Source organism: Antechinus flavipes, chromosome 1, assembly GCF_016432865.1.
Source record: "Antechinus flavipes isolate AdamAnt ecotype Samford, QLD, Australia chromosome 1, AdamAnt_v2, whole genome shotgun sequence".
NCBI lineage: Eukaryota > Metazoa > Chordata > Mammalia > Dasyuromorphia > Dasyuridae > Antechinus > Antechinus flavipes.
The window spans coordinates 713,941,067-713,956,743 of NC_067398.1; the positions used below are offsets into that span (position 1 = coordinate 713,941,067).

General features: G+C 60.8%; 1 protein-coding gene across 1 annotated transcript in view; it reads left to right on the forward strand.

The window, feature by feature from the left end:
* The window catches only part of KREMEN1 (kringle containing transmembrane protein 1), a 38,867-nt gene extending 24,458 nt beyond the window's left edge, over positions 1-14,409 (forward strand). Inside the window, exons 4-9 of the mRNA XM_051973050.1 lie at positions 6,026-6,150; positions 7,135-7,288; positions 8,909-9,241; positions 10,312-10,470; positions 10,831-10,915; positions 11,707-14,409. Of these exons, the coding sequence (XP_051829010.1) occupies positions 6,026-6,150; positions 7,135-7,288; positions 8,909-9,241; positions 10,312-10,470; positions 10,831-10,915; positions 11,707-11,875 (1,025 nt within the window). The 3' untranslated portion in view covers positions 11,876-14,409. The remainder of the gene's footprint in view (positions 1-6,025; positions 6,151-7,134; positions 7,289-8,908; positions 9,242-10,311; positions 10,471-10,830; positions 10,916-11,706) is intronic.
* The last annotated feature ends 1,268 nt before the right edge of the window (positions 14,410-15,677 follow it).

Consider the following 15,677-nt stretch of genomic DNA (forward strand, 5'->3'; position numbering starts at 1 on the left):
CTGTATCCGAGGTCACCACTTTGGGGAAGGTCAGTGAAACGCTCCCACAGCCAAGGAATTGGGGGGGACAAGGGGAAGCAGCACAGGCTCCGACACACTGGGGGGGCCTGGGCACCAGGACGGCGCTTAAAGGCCGCTCCCTGAGCTTCGCCCACCAGTGTCTAAGGACCGCCTCCCCCCCCAATTGCTGGCGCCTGGCTGTGCTCCCCTTCCCACCTGTGCGTCATCATTCATCCCCACGGCTGAGAAAACTGTCAGGGAGGAGCCTTTTCCTCAGGCGCTCAGTCAAGTTTTAGAAATGGAAAACATATCTCTTGGCCCTCGTTGTTTAAGAAGGAATGAGAGAACAGATTGTCCTCGGTCCATTTGTTCTGCACAAAGACCGCCTTTCAGTGCCCGCCGGAGTCTGGGGCAGGGGAGAGGGGATTGTCCATGTCCCGGGCGGGCACGGCCTGTGGGCCCGCCCCACGTGGTGCAGGAAGCCCAGGCTCCCGGGGAAGAAGCTGGAGCAGCGAGGGCGAGCCGCCCAGGTCTCAGTGCTAACCTGATGCGGCCTCCCTCGTCCCAGGGACAAAATCGCAGCGGCGTTCGTGCCCTTTCCCATTTTCAGGAACCCTCCCAGTGCCCCCCACAGCCTCACCACGGAACCCTTCTTTCAGGGGTTGGAGCTCAGAGTTACCACCATTTGCAAACTAGACTGGGGGTGCTTTCCGGGAGCTTTGTGGGAGCTTCTTTCAGGCTGAGACCCCCAGGGAGGGCCACTAAGCTCCCCGTTCTGCTCTGGGAGGGACATCTTACCACTGGCATGGACACAGAGGAGAGACCCGCTCTGGGGCCTCTGCTCCGAGCACAGACTTTACTGATCTTCCAAAGCAGCCGAGAAAGCCCCGGCCTGATTATTTTAGGCCCAATTTGCCCTATTTACGAACAAGGAGTCAAAATTTCCTGAATAATAATCCCCACCCCCGTCTGAAACCCATCTATTCATTAAAATGATCATACGGGGAAACGTCTTGGCTGCAATCAGATCCCTGGAAAGTTCCTGACTGCCCGGAGCGGACCCCGCAGGAATTGGGGGGCAGGAATGTTTCCAAAGGCAAGGCTGGCTGCACTGGGGGGGTCGTGTGTCAGCCCAAAATCTTCCTACAGTTTAGGAAGGGCGCTGACAAACAAGGGGGGAGGCCGGGCTCTACGTGCTTGTGGCCGCCGGCAGAGAGCTGCCCTTCCTGCCAAAGAAGGTTCGGAGGAAGTCGGTGCTGCCTCCTCCAAGCGATTCACCATCACGTTTCTCAGCAGCGGCAGTGGCAATGAAAGCATTTTCTTTCTCGTCGTCATGAGATGATGGTTTGTCTCGAGAGCAAAGGCTCCAGTTCAAGAACCGCCAAGCTCCCCACCTCCTCCTCCAGCGGGATCTTAAGCCAAGGAGGTTTGATGGTGGAGGAGTGAATCCCAGGCCTTCACTCCCATCGATCTGAAATCCAGCTTCTCCACCCACCCCTTCCCAGGGCAGGCCCGCCACCCTCACCCCTGTGCTCCTTTAGATCCCGTTCCCATCCTGAGACCAGACCCGGAACGTTCACGCCAGGTCCTCATGGAGCCTTCTCAGAGCCAGAGGAACTCTCCCCGTGGCCGTGGGAGGCCGGGAGAGTGCAGTCTCCATCAGGGCCGGGGATGTCACCTCGACAGTCAGCAATCAGCTCCCCCAGCCTGCTGGGTGTCGGGGATACCGAGGCAGAGTCAGTCTCGGTGCCATCTCCTCTCCGTGCCAGAATGTGCCAGGCGGGCTCTATAATAACTGGCACACTCTCTGTTTATCCAGCTCTTCATAAAGTGCTTTACATGCTTTCTTAGGCCTCTCCACGCCCTGGCTGCACCCCAGGCCTCACCTTGGCCTCCGAGAGTCAGTCGTGCACTTCCCCCAAGGTTTGATTGCCAGGCCCTCAGTCCCCACCTCCCCCACCCCGACCCCCTCGCCACATTCCCCGGTGCCTAAGAGGGCCAGGACTGCTTCCCTTTGTTCCTCTACCATCAGGACCCACGTTAAGTAGTTGCTTAATAAAGGTTTCTTGCTCAGTCCATTCTTCTTTAAGGGTTGGCCCAAACTATGGTCAATCTGCTTTTTAAAAATGTTTTTATTAAGTGTTTTCTTCTTCCAAATACACACAAAAATAGTTTTCAATGTTCACATTTGCAAAACCTTGTGTTCCAGATTTTTTCCTTCTCCCTCTCCACCCTCCCTCTTCCCCTAGACAGCAAGCGGTCCGATAGAGGTTAAGCAGCTCTTTCAGTGCCACTTGCAAAATGGTTTTTAAAATTCAGTCTCATTTTATGTTCAGGTCCAGAGCAGCAGCTCCTTCTCCCTGCTCTTCCCCACTCACTGAGATGGCAAGAAGCACAAAAATCTGTTATCAATATGGAATCGTGCAGAACAAATGTCCGTATTAACCTTGTTCGGGGTTGGGGGGAATACAAGAAAAAGAGAAAAAATGCAAAAAAAAAAAAATTCAAAGAAAAATACAAAAATACAAGAAAAGAATATAAGAAAAAGAAAGAAGAATACAATACAAAAGAAATACAAGAAAATAATACAAGAAAAAGAAAAAAATACAAAAATACAAGAAAAGAATATAAGAAAAAGGAAGAAAAATACAAGAATGCAATACAAAAGAAATACAAGAAAAGAATACAAAAATATAAGAAAAAGGAAGAAAAAAACACAAGAATAAAATACAAAAGAAATACAAAAATGGAAGAAAAAATACAAGAATCAAATATAAAAGAAATACAAGAAAAGAATACAAAAATACAAGAAAAAGGAAGAAAAAAATACAATACAAAAGAAATAAAAGAATACAAGAAAAAGAAAGGAAAATACAAAAATACAAGAAAAGAATACAAGAAAAAGGAAGAAAAATACAAGAAAAAGAAAGAGAAAAAATGTTTCGTGCCGTCCTATGAGCCCATCAGCCCATCAGCTCTCTCTGGTTGTGGGCTTGGAGAGCCTTTTTTGTTATGACTCCTTTGGAGTTGGGCTGGGGCGCTGTGTTGATCAGAGCAGCTCAGTCATTCACGGTTGATCATTATATAATATTGTTACTACGTACAGCAATCTCCCGGTTCTGCTCCCTTTGCTCGGCTGCATCAGTTCATATGAATCTTCCCTGGTTTTTCTGAAACTGTCTTCTCCACTTCTTGGGGATACAGCAGTTTTATCCCTTCAGCAGCCCAGGGATTTTACAGATGAGAAATGAGAGGCAGACAAGGGTAAATCACTTACCCAGGGTCACACAGCTAGTCGGTATCTGAAGCAGGATTTGAATTCAGACCTTCTGACCCAGGTCCAGTGATCTAGCGATATCTTCTCTCACCAAAGATTTTCACGTTAATCCCTTGAAGGGGAATTGTCAGTTGGGGTCGTCTTGGATCTTTTGACCTGATATTTCTTCTATGATCCTTTTAACCAAATAACCTGCTGGGCACATGGATGTGGATCTAGTTGTCCCTAGCAGTGGACATTTATACCCAAGCTAAGGGAGTTGGGGCACGGGACAAGCCACTGCCTGTTCAGGATGGGGAGAGCCAATCGGCATGTGGCTCCTGTGTCCCCGGAGACGGCCTTTCTGACTTGCCGTGGCCCCCAAGACTGGCCCCCACTCTTGGAGCTGGAGGCGGGGCCCTCTGGGCTCTCATTCCCTGGAATAACCTGAAGGAGCCCAAGGTCCATCATGAAGAAGCGACGGAGGGGGACGCCCAGACTCACGGGCTATTGGGGCTGGAAGGGACCTCATGGCCCCCTAGTCTTACCTAGTGGCTCACCCAGAATCCCTTCTTCACCGTCCCTAACAAATGGCCTCTTCGTGAAGACCTAGAGGGGGGAAGGCCCCCATCCCCCAGGGGGCGCGTTTCCCTCTGGGGCAGCTTGGCTGGGGGGGGGGGGACCTCAAGGCCAGCTGTGGCTTTTGGCTGCATCCCCCTCCCCCCCGGGCTTCTGACTCCTTGGGTCTCGGAGTTGGACGGCACCTGCAGTATTTTCACCGCGGGCCCAGGATCACAGTTGCCTTTTGGGAATTGTGAAAGCCGTGGCTTAATTGACTGGCGACAGAAGGTCTGCAGCTCTTGCTGTTCGTGGAAAGCCATTTTCCTTTCTTTCGTGGTTGCAGCCAATCCCGAGCCCTAGAGCAGACTAGGAGGGTATCCGGTGGGGGAGCCGCCTCCGCGGGGCTGCTGGGACAGCTGTCGGCAGCTGGGAAAGTGAACTCCGGGAAAACGCGGCGTGAAATTCTGCACGGCGCCTTGGCCCGAGCAAAGCCCCGGCGTCTCTGGCAGCCTCCCCTCCGGGGCGGCTTCGTGCCGAGGCTCCGGGGCTTAGGAGACCCCCAGCAGCCGTTGTCCGTGCCCTCCGTGACGCCAGGCTCCAGACGGCTTTCGGCTAGCTCCCGTGCCATCCAGCCCTCTCACGCGCCCTCACAACTCGCCAAGGCCCTTCTGGCTCAGCTCTGGGACGCTGGGATCCCCGGGAGCTGGGCTGGGCAGAGACTTTTATTGCCATTGGATAGAGGAGAACTGGGGATGAATATCAGCCAGAGGGCATCGGAGAAGGACAAGATAAGGAGGCGGAGGGAGGGGTACGATAGGAAGAGAGGAGCTGGTCATCTCTCCGAGCCTTCCTTGGGCACGCGCGGCCAACGCTGCAGCTACTGTTTTCTCCCAGAGTGAACACAAAACACTTGGGTCCCGTGGCCTGGAAGGGGGCTCCCTTGGCCCTGGGGGACCCACAGCCCCAGCTCATGTTAGGCCTCCTTAGCAAAGGGGCGTGATTGCCTGTGGAGATGCCAGCCTGTGGAGGCTGGCATCTGGCGCCCCGGGGGCCGTGGCCTCGGGATTTCTCGGCACCGGCACGACGTGGGCTGCCATTGTTCGGTGGGCTCTGAGACGGAGCCGGGGGAGGGGAGACGTTGCTCTGGGACCACGTGCGGTTCCTCTCGTGGGCGCTCCCTGCTGCGGCTGCTCTCGCCACGGGGCGTTTTCTCCTCCTCTCCTTTGTAAATTCTTCATCTGTGGCACATTTCCACTTGGGGGAGGCAACAGATGTCCAGCTTTATATTTGGGAGGGGAGATCCTGCCGCCCAGGCCCTTGGAGCCGGGGGTGACGCCAGCTCGGCAGCCTGGGCTGGTGGAGGGAGCCCTGCCCTTGGTTCTGCCCTCCACGCGGCTCTGTCCCCTGTGCACCTGGGCAGACCATCTCGCTACTCTGGGCAGGTCAGAATGAGGCGATTGAACTTAGTGGGCTGCTGCCCACTATGGTGCCCGACATTTCATGTTCTAAGTTCTAAGTGCCCTCATTCTTAGATTCCCTGTTCTGAGGCCCCCTCCCAGGCCTGACATCCCCTGTTCTAAGCCCCTCCCAGCCCTGACACCCCCTGTTCTAAGCCCCTCCCAGCCCTGACATCCCCTGTTCTAAGCCCCTCCCAGCCCTGACATCCCCTGTTCTAAGCCCCTCCCAGCCCTGACACTCCCTGTTCTAAGCCCCTCCCAGCCCCGACATCCCCTGTTCTGAGCCCCCTCCCAGCCCTGACACCCCCTGTTCTGAGCCCCCTCCCAGCCTCGACATCCCCTGTTCTAAGTTCCCTCCCAGCCCTGATACCCCCTGTTCTGAGCCCCCTCCCAGCCCCGACATCCCCTGTTCTGAGCCCCCTCCCAGCCCTGACACCCCCTGTTCTGAGCCCCCTCCCAGCCTCGACATCCCCTGTTCTAAGTTCCCTCCCAGCCCCGACACCCCCTGTTCTGAGCCCCCTCCCAGCCCCGACATCCCCTGTTCTGAGCCCCCTCCCAGCCCCGACACCCCCTGTTCTGAGGCCCAAGGTGCTTCCTGTCTCTGCCATCCCATGCTGATGTTCTAAGGTCCTTTCCAGGTTTGCCGTCCTTTGTTCGGACCCTGAGGCTCCTTCCATCTCAAACGTCCCATGTTCTAAAATCCCTTTCCATCCTGGGCGTTCTGTGACTCTTCCCGTGTTTTTCCTTTCAGTGCCCGGAAATCTTGGCTGCTACAGAGACCACGGGAACCCCCCTCCCCTGACTGGGACCAGTAAAACATCCAACAAGCTGACGATCCAGAACTGCATCAGCTTCTGCCGCGGGCAGAAGTTCAAGGTGCTGCTGCCTCTGCCGCTGCAAAGGCTCTTTCCCCCAGAACCTTCTGCCGCCCGTCTCTTCTGGGGGGGGGGGCGCTAAAATTTAGTTAAGGGCCCCTCCCCGGGGCAGAACGATGCGAGCCACCTGGGCCACGGGCGGCAGAGCTGGGACTCGGACCCACGGCTTTGGGACTATCTGTCCCCCCACGTGACCTTCTCAAGTAGGTCAGAGCAAGGAGGGGTTTCAGATTCTAGCAAGAGTCTCTCCTCTGCTCGGACACCTTGCATGACGGGGAGCTCACTACCTCACAAGGCAGCCTAGAAGTCCTCCTCCCATTGGTTCTCTCTTCCAAGGCCACAGAGAGTGCATCTAGTCCCTGTGACCTATGTCGGCCCTTCCAGACAGGAGACAGCTGGGTGGTGCCCTCCCCGTTTGCTTTTTTCTAAGCTGAGTGCCCCCACCCCCTTCACCGGACCCTGGATAACACAGTTTTAAGCCCCTTCCCCCGCTGGCCCTTTTGCCTCTGAAGGGCGGCACACGGGTCCGCTGAGGGGGCAGCTCCCCATCTGGGCGCTGGACCTGTGCCAAGGTAGCCCGGGAGCCGCCCCGTCAGCCCGGGGGAGGCCGCTGCCGGCCTGGGAGCCTGAGCTTTAGAGCGGGGCTGGGGAGAGCAGAAAGGGACCGTGGGTCTGGGCTCGGGCCCCCTGGTCCCAGGGCTGGCCTCCTGAGGAGGCAGAGGCCCAGGCCCAGAAACACGCACTCGGAGAACCCCCAAGGGAACGGCCCTGAGTCTGGCCCCGGCCTCTCTCTGACGCCCTCGGTGACTCGGATGCTTCCTATAAAACCAGGCCTTGGGTGCCCGCTCCTGGAGCGATGTTGGGAAAATCCCTCTGCCCGGGGCCTCCCAGAATCCCTCGCTGGCGGGGGTCGTGTCTGCACCGGGCCGGGGCCGCTGCCTCCCTCCCCTGATGGGCCTCGGTGCCTCCGTTTCTCTCGCCGCAGTTCGCTGGGATGGAATCCGGTTACGCTTGTTTCTGCGGCAACAATCCCGACTACTGGAAGTACGGGGAGACGGCCAGCACGGAGTGCAACAGCGTCTGCTTCGGGGACCACACCCAGCCCTGCGGCGGGGACGGCCGGATCATCCTCTTCGACAGTGAGTGAGCCCGGGGCCGGGCAGCTTTGGGCAGCCACAGGGTGCCCGCCTCCCGGCTCCCCTTCCCAAGCCTGCGCTGCCCCTTCTCTTGCCCATAAAGTCTGCCAGCTCACCCGCTGCCCGCGCCCTCCCCTTACTGAGCAGGGGGAGCCCAGAGCCAAACATGGCTGCAGACTCTCAGGTGCTGGGCAAGGGCGGGCGGGGCGGGAGCCCAGCAACATCGATGCTCCGCCGAGCTTGGGGCTGCCGCGTGGTCCGCTGTCTTTTCGAGTGTCTTTATCGTTTTGTCATTTTACTCTTCTTTACGCCTCCACACGTATGCTTCAGTCTTCTTTCTTATTCGTCGGGGGCAAGAGATTTACCGGGAGGTGGTTTATGGGAACAGAACAGAAAGAGAGTGAGAGCAGGAGCAGGAGCGAGAGCAAGAGTGAGAGACAGACAGAGAGACAGTGAGAGAGAGACAGAGACAGAGAGAGAGAGACACACACACACACAGAGACAGAGACAAAGAGAGAGAGACAGAGACAGAGAGAGAGGGGGGAGAGAGAGACAGAGACAGAGATACAGAGAGAGAGAGAGAGAGAAACAGAGAGAGAGAGAGACAGAGACAAAGAGAGAGAGACAGAGACAGAGAGAGAGGGGGGAGAGAGAGAGAGAGACAGAGACACAAAGAGAGAGAGAGACAGAGACAGAGAGAGAGACAGAGACAGAGACACAGAGACAGAGAGAGAGAGAAACAGAGAGAGAGAGAGACAGAGAGAAACAGAGAGAGAGAGACAGAGACAGAGACACAGAGACAGAGAGAGAAACAGAGGGGGAGAGAGAGAGAGAGAGAGAGAGAGAGACAGAGAGACAGAGACAGAGAGAGAGACAGAGACAGAGAGGGGGGAGAGAGAGAGAGAGACAGAGACAGAGACACAGAGAGAGACAGAGACACAGAGAGACAGAGAGAGAGAGAGAAACAGAGGGGGGGAGAGAGAGAGAGAGAGACAGAGAGACAGAGACAGAGACAGACACAGAGACACAGAGAGACAGAGAGAGAGACAGAGAAAGAAACAGAGAGGGGGGGAGAGAGAAACAGAGAGACAGAGAGACAGAGACAGAGACACAGAGAGACAGAGAGAGAGAAACAGAGAGGGGGGAGAGAGAGAGAGAGCAGGAAAGGGGGAGAGCAAGAGAAAGGGGAGGGAGGGAGAGACAGAGACAGAGAGCAAGAAAGGGAGGGAGACAGCGAGAGACAAAGGGAGGGAAGGAGAGATCAGGAGCAGGAACAGGAGAGGGAGAGGCGGATGATTGGGGATGGAGATGGAAGGTGAGATGGATCAAGGGATGGATGGAAACAGATGATGGGTGGATTGATGGGTGAAAGATGGTGAGCATTTATTGAACGTTTACTTCCCGCCAGGCTGGGGAGATGCGGATCCAAGCAAGACTCTTTGCCCTCCAGAAGCTGGGAGCGGGTGGGGCGGGGGGAGTCCTGGCTCCTGGGGAGCTCTCTGCTGGAGCCCAGCTCCCAGTGCCCGGAGGCTTGCCCGGCTGGCGCAGAAGACAGGGGGATGTGGGGGCCGCCGGGCTGCGCGTGCGGGCTCCCCCAACCTGCTCCGTCTCCTCTCTCGGCAGCGCTCGTCGGAGCCTGTGGGGGCAACTACAGCGCCGCGTCCTCGGTCATCTACTCCCCGGATTTCCCCGACGCGTACGCCACAGGCCGGATCTGCTACTGGACCATCCGCGTCGCCGGGGCCTCCCGCCTCCTCTTCAACTTCACCCTTTTCGACATCAGGGACTCGGCAGACATGGTGGAACTGCTGGATGGCTACACCCACCGCGTCCTGGCGAGGTTCAGCGGCCGCAGCCGCCCCCCGCCCTCCTTTAACATCTCCCTGGATTTTGTCATTTTGTACTTCTTCTCTGACCGGATCAACCAGGCCCAGGGCTTTGCCCTCTTGTACCAGGGTAAGACGCCTCTGCCCTCCGGGGGCCCTGACGCAGGCCCTTCTGCCCGTGACGCGGCCATTTCCGTTCCTGCGGCCGGGACCCGGGAGCCACAGAGAGTCCCGGAGCTGCGGGGGAAGCGCTTCCGAGGCTCCCCCCGGCGCTCGTATTTGACAAGAGGAGACAGAAGTGGCCCCGGGAAGATGAGGGTTAGAGCGGCTGAGGCAGCAGCAGGCGGAGCTGGCTCTCCCCCCCTCCCCCCAGGCCTCCCACCCTGCTCAGTCTGGGCTCCTCCAGGCCCCCCTCCCCACTCCTTGTTCCGATTTCTCCCAGTGAGGAGCAGAAATGAGCGCCCACCTTTCCCTGCTCTGGTCTTATTTGCCCGGGAACTACTTGAGCCCGACCGGGCGCAGGGCCGGGGATTCTCCCACCCACAGGCCTGGTGGGGTGTCAGGGAGGCCATCCAGTCCATCCCCCTGCCTCGAGGCAGGGCTGTCCTTCTGCCCCAGCAGGAATCTCTCCCCTCTGAGGCCCCGCCCCTTGTGCAGCCCCCGACCCTCAGCGAGCAGCGGGCGCCCAGCACCCCAGGGAGCCACGTCCTGCCCGTCCCTGCATGCCCCCTTGGGCCTGGGGCGTCAGCTTCCCCAGGACAGCCACATGACGAGTGGGTGCCCACTCCTGAGGAGGCGGCCCTGCCCTCGGGGCAGCCAAGGATGGGGGCCGAGGCTGGCGGGGAAGGCCCAGGGCACCAGGCGGCACCAAGGGGAGCTGCAGACGGCATCGGCTCTGGGAGTAACGACGACCCCGGGAGGGCCGGGTGCTACCATTGTGCCCACTTTACAGATGGGGAGAGTGAGGCAGGCAGCACTTTGGGGTCACACAGCTCAGAAGTGTGTGAGGCTGGATTTGAACTCAGGTTCCCCCAGTGTCAGACCCAGTACTGCGCCCACTGCGCCCCCTTGCTGCCTGGCAGGAGCCGAGGTGGGGAGGAGGGAGAGGGTCCAGAGGTCTGTCTTCCCTTAAAGGAGGGGGTCTCCTCGCCCTGCGGCTCCCGCTGCCGCGCCCCCCCTGACGCCCTCCACCTCTTTCAGCTCTCAAGGAGGAGCCGCCCCAGGCGGGGCCCACCCTGAACCAGACGGCGGCCGAGGTGATCACGGAGCAGACCAACCTGAGCCTCAGCGCCGCCCGGGCTTCCAAGGTCCTCTACGTCATCACCACCAGCCCCAGCCACCCGCCGCGCGCCGTCCCAGGTAGTCCCGGAGGCCCGAGCCCCTCGGCCCTTTGGGTGGCCCCCGCCACGGGGCGGCCCCGGCCTAGTCCTGCCTCTGTCGGCCCAGGGATCTGGGACAAGCCGGGGCCTGCTCCGAGCCGGGCCTGGGGATCTGGGATGAGGAGCCCCCCCCGAGCCGGGCCTGGGGATCTGGGATGAGGAGCCCCCCCCGAGCCGGGCCCGGGGATCTGGGACGAGGAGCCCCCCCCGAGCCAGGTCCGGGTGTAGAGTGAGCCGCACACCCTGGGACGGAGCCCCTCGGCCGGATGCTCTCGGTGGGGCCATCTCTGTGCCCGCCCCCCGGGACCCCCCGTAAGGACGGCGTTCTCTGCCTTCACAGGGTGGACAGTGTACGGCCTCGCGAGCCTCCTCATCCTCACCGTGACGGCCGTTCTAGCCAAGGTCCTGCTGCACGTCACCTTCAAGTGAGTGTGGGGGGAGGGCCAGGCAGGCCCCCAGCCCCGGCACACAGCGAGCCTTTGTCCCCTGCCCGCAGTCTGGCGGGGGAGGAACCCACCGGGAGTGAGACACCGCCCCCTCCCCGAGCTGAGGTTTCCTGGGAGGAGGGGGCAAGGAGGAGGGCGGGGGGTGCCGCACTGCGTCTGTGGCTCCCGCCGAGCGCCCTTCGCCCCCCACCTCCCCGCCGTCTGTCACGGGGGGGCGACTTCCTGCGCGGGCGTTCTCTCCCGGCCCCCGTTGAGCTTCTCTGGGGAAAGCTCCCTTTCTCAGGCAGCCGGCTCCCAGCCCCGTGCCAGGCCCGTTGGGGGCGGGCGTGCCTTCCGAGGAGCCCTGGCAGCACCCCCCCCCGCGGGCTCCCACGGCCCTGCCTGGCACCTGTTCAAACAGTCGGTCCCTGAGCCCCCGCCCCCGGCCGGCTCCCGCCGCCCACCCTTTGGGCCCCCCCCCAGCCTCTCCACTGGCTCTGGAAGTGTCCTTAATGAGTGTTTACCCAGCTCCCTCTCCCACCCTGGGCCCAGGAGTCATGACTTGACAGGTCATGGGAGGTTCCCGCCTGTCTCTGCACGGCTCCCTGGGTCAGGGGACACTGGGGGGGGGGGGGGGGAGCTGAGGCAGCCCCGGGGGGGCCCGGGGGGAGGAGCTGAGGCAGCCCCGGGGGCTTTGGGGCGGGGCTCCCTCTGGCCTCTGGGAGGCGCTGACGAGGTGACACGGGGAGGGGGGCAGCCCAGGAGAACCCCGCGTGTCTGTGCTTCGGCAGGGCCCAGCACGTGGCTGCTCCCGGGGAGCTGAGGGACCGCCGCCAGCCCGCGCCTCCGGGGGAGATCTGGAGCATCTTCTACAAGCCCACCACCTCCGTCTCCATCTTCAAGAAGAAGCTTAAGAGCCAGAGCCAGCAGGATGACCGCAACCCCCTGGTGGGGGACTAAGGAGGCTCCGGGGCCCGTCTCGTCCTTGGCCCCGGGCCTCCCCCGGCCTGTGGCGGGCAGCAGGCCTGGGGCTCGTCCCCCTGGTTATTTCCCGCCCTCCTCACTCACAGCTGCACCCACACTCGAGGGCTGGGGCCCCACCATTAACCTGCTCGGGGAAGGGCCTCCCCACTGTCTCAGCGGCCCAAGGGGAGCCGTGGGGGGCCCTCCGCGGCCCAGGGGCCGAGCCTGTGCCCAGGCCCGAGGACCGCTCCTTCCCCCGGGCCGGGAGTGGGCGGCCCAGGTGGTCCTGGCGCCGAGAGACCCCGGACAGGCCCAGCCTGGTGAAGGCCCCCGGGATTCCTGCCCCGGTTCTCAAGGGCTCACACCCCCCCCCCCACAGATGTCCCACCCCTTCCCCCTCGGGCCAAAAGGGGCGTCCGGAGCAGTGACCGGCACAGGCCCCAGGCTGGGAGGCGCACTTTTTGCTCAGGGCTGTCGCTATTCTCGAGGCTCCAAGGCCATTGGAGAGCGTCCCTGCGTCCCCGGCAGCTGAGAGCCTCCCGCCTCCCCGGAGTCCCGAGGGTGACCGGCCGCTGCCGGCCGTCTGGGGAGGGGCGTCTCTGCTCAGCCCCTCCTGGCCATGGCGTTCGGAGCGCATACCTCCCAGAGCCCCCGGGCCGCTCCCCGGCCTGTGGCGGGAGGCAGGAACAGCTGGGCTCGTCTGCCGTGGGGCGGTGCCCGTAACCCGAGTCGGGGGCTCAGGGGAGAGGAAGGGCTGCGGGCGCAGGGGCCGGACGCCTCACCCGCCGGGGGCCGCGGCTTTGCTGTAGGGGCGCGTCTCGGTCTGGTCCTGGGGCCCAGCACAGACGGGCAGGAGCAGAGGCCCCCGGGGAGTGCGGCCTGCCGAGCAGGGCCCCCCCAGCCCACCCCCAGGCTATTCTTGGTGCTCCCGGGATGGCCCCGAAACACTGGGGCAGGTGTGGGCCGCCGGCCCAGGCCGAGAATAGCCCCACTTAGCCGGGGCCTTCACCTCGGCCAGGGTCTCATCCCGGGAGCAGCTGCCAAGCTGGCCCTGAGGAAAACTCCCCCAGCCCCGTCACCCCCGCACGGGCCCAGGGCATGAGGCTCGGGGGTGGGGGCAGCTTCGACCTCCTGCCAGCCCCTCTCTCCCCCCAAACCAAATACACAACTGGGGTAGGGGGTCCTGGAAGCCCGGCTCCGGGAGCTCAGCCTTTTCAAGAACTGCTTCCACAGGAAGGACGGGGCCCGAACACAAACCAAAAGCCTTAAAATCCCTTCCCTGGTGCCTTCTCAGGAAGGACGGGGTGGGCGAACCGCCCCCAATGATGTCTGCCTCAGTGCCCCCAGCCCCCCGGGGGGCGTCCCTGGGCCTAGCGCCCCCTCCCCCCCAAGCCCGTTCCCCTGGGAGTGGGGCGAGGCTGCCCTGGACATTTTGAGATGGTTCAGAACCTCGCTGAGAAATTCTCCCGGGATAAGGGGCACGTACAGGCAGTTAATCCCAGTGGGGGCGGGCCTGAGGCAGCGGGTCCCCAGGCCCAGGAAGGGGGCTTAGGACAGGCTTGGGAGAGAGAACAGGGGCCCCCCTGCTCAGAGCCAGTGTTCCTGCGGCTGTGGGAGACGTCCACGGCCCCGCCAGGCCCCACACTCGCGTGGCCCTAGACTCTTCCCCTCGGGGCCTTCCCAGCTCTAAGCCCCCATTCGCCCAATGGTCAGTGTCCCTCTGGGGGCTGCAGGGGCGGGATGTCTGCACTTCATCAGACAGCATCAGACAGGCAGCTTTGGCCTCCGAGTCTCCAGCTCCCAGGCAGGTGCTCCCCCACGTCGGAGACCCCTCCCCACGTTGCCAAGCCCCCGGTGTGTCAGCCCGGCCCGTACACGCACACGCACATGTGTCCTTGGCATCCACTTGGGGTCCGGTCAGGCCGTTTCCTCCGGGGTTTCTCAGCTTTCCTGATCCCGCTGGGACTCGGCGGGCCCCTGACAGCTCGTCCCCCGCCGCCCTGGCTCCCTTCCCCCTCCTCGCCGTCAGCCTTTGGCAGGACTCTCGGCAGAGCTCACTTCTGGTCTAATTCCCAAGCTTCCCGACCCGTTAGCCCCCCTCCCCTCCCCCTGTGGAGCCCAGGCCTGTTTCCCATCCACGTCCCCTCTAGGACCCCCCCGGACCCTCCACCCGTCGAGCAGTGGCCGGAGACCCGGGAGAGAAGAATTGGACGTTGTTTTCTGGCTGAAACGGGGCCCCCTCCCAAAGAGGGGGGCGCACGTGGGGGCGGGGGGGCTCCGAGTCTCCTGCGTCTGGGTCTCGCCTCTGGAAGATGGAGCTCGGTTTGTAAATACGCTCTTAACGTGCAACTTCGGGGGGAGATGGGAACAGCGGGGCCGAAGGCGGGGCCGCCACGTGACACTGTCTACGATTTAATATATATTTTTAGGAAGTTTGTTATTTAAGAAAATGCCGCGCGCTTGTGCTTAACCGGACGGAAAGAGATGTTATTTTACTGTCTGGAGAAAATAAATGTTCTCATCGGTGTAAACCAGGCGCAGGCCCCGGACGTTTCATTCCCCCCAGGGCGTCCCCAGAGGTCTCCCCCCCCCCCAGGCCGGGGGCTCGTTCCGGGCTCCTGTTCCTGGGTCCTTCTGGCCCCGACACAGGCTTAAGCTGAAGGGCTCCGATGGCGTTGGCCTTAAGCTAGGCTTCTATAGGAAGAAGTGGCCTGGGAGCCAACGAGCATTTATTAGGCACTTACGGTGTGCCAGGAGACAGCTGAGGCTTGGGCCCAGTTCAAGCCCCAATATATGTTACCATGTGCCTTTGAGCCAGTCCCTCCCCCGCCTCATCTTGTTTAAGATCTAAGTTACTAAAGTCCAGCCTACCCTCCCCCCTCTTCTAGATCCATGGTTCCAGTCAGTGAGCATTTATTAAGTGCTTACTGTATGCAAGACTGTTGACTACTAGCAATGCCTTCTTCCTTTAGAAATTCCCATAGTCAGTGAGTGGGGGGGCGGGGGAGGGAGTGGAAAGAAAGCTAAATTTGAGTTGATTCAGTTGATTCAGAGGACCTGAGCCCAAATTCGGGGGAGGGGGGGTTGTGAGTGCGTGTGTGTTTGGGGTAGGGCTTGTCATTTAAGAGAAAGCCACCCCTGAAGCTGCTGTTCTCCTCACGGATTGGGCTTCTGATCTCCAGAGCCGGGTCTTTACTCTGGAAAAGAGAAGATCTGGGGGTCTCAGAGGGGAAGGAAGGATACATGGCGCTGTCTTCTACGAAGGAAAGAGAGGAGCCTTGTTCTGCTGGTCCCAGGGAGCAAAAGGAGTAACCATTGGGTGCGGGGGGGGGGGCTCAGAGAGGGGCATTTAGGGATTCTTAGCTTAAAGAACAGGGGAGGTCAGGGCTGGGAGGGGGCTTAGAACCGGGGATGTCAGGGCTGGGAGGGGGCTTAGAGCAGGGGATGTCAGGGCTGGGAGGGATCTTAGAACCGGGGATGTCAGGGCTGGGAGGGGGCTTAGAACAGGGGATGTCAGGGCTGGGAGGGGGCTTAGAACAGGGGATGTGGGGCTGGGAGGGGGCTTAGAGAGCTTTCCCTTAGTGGAATGACTCAGGAAGCCTGGGTTCCCCGTCCCTCCAAAGCTGTCTCCCCTAGCCTCTCCCTCCTTGCCGCCGTCCCTTAGGAAGAGCCCCCGTATCGGGCCTGGCCGTCCGTCCCGGGCTGAATTGTACTTTTTGCCGACTGGCTTCCCAGAGCGATTTGTCGCGGCAAAGGCTCCACATCTCAGTGCCTTCGCCCCAGACCCCTTGGCCAGTAG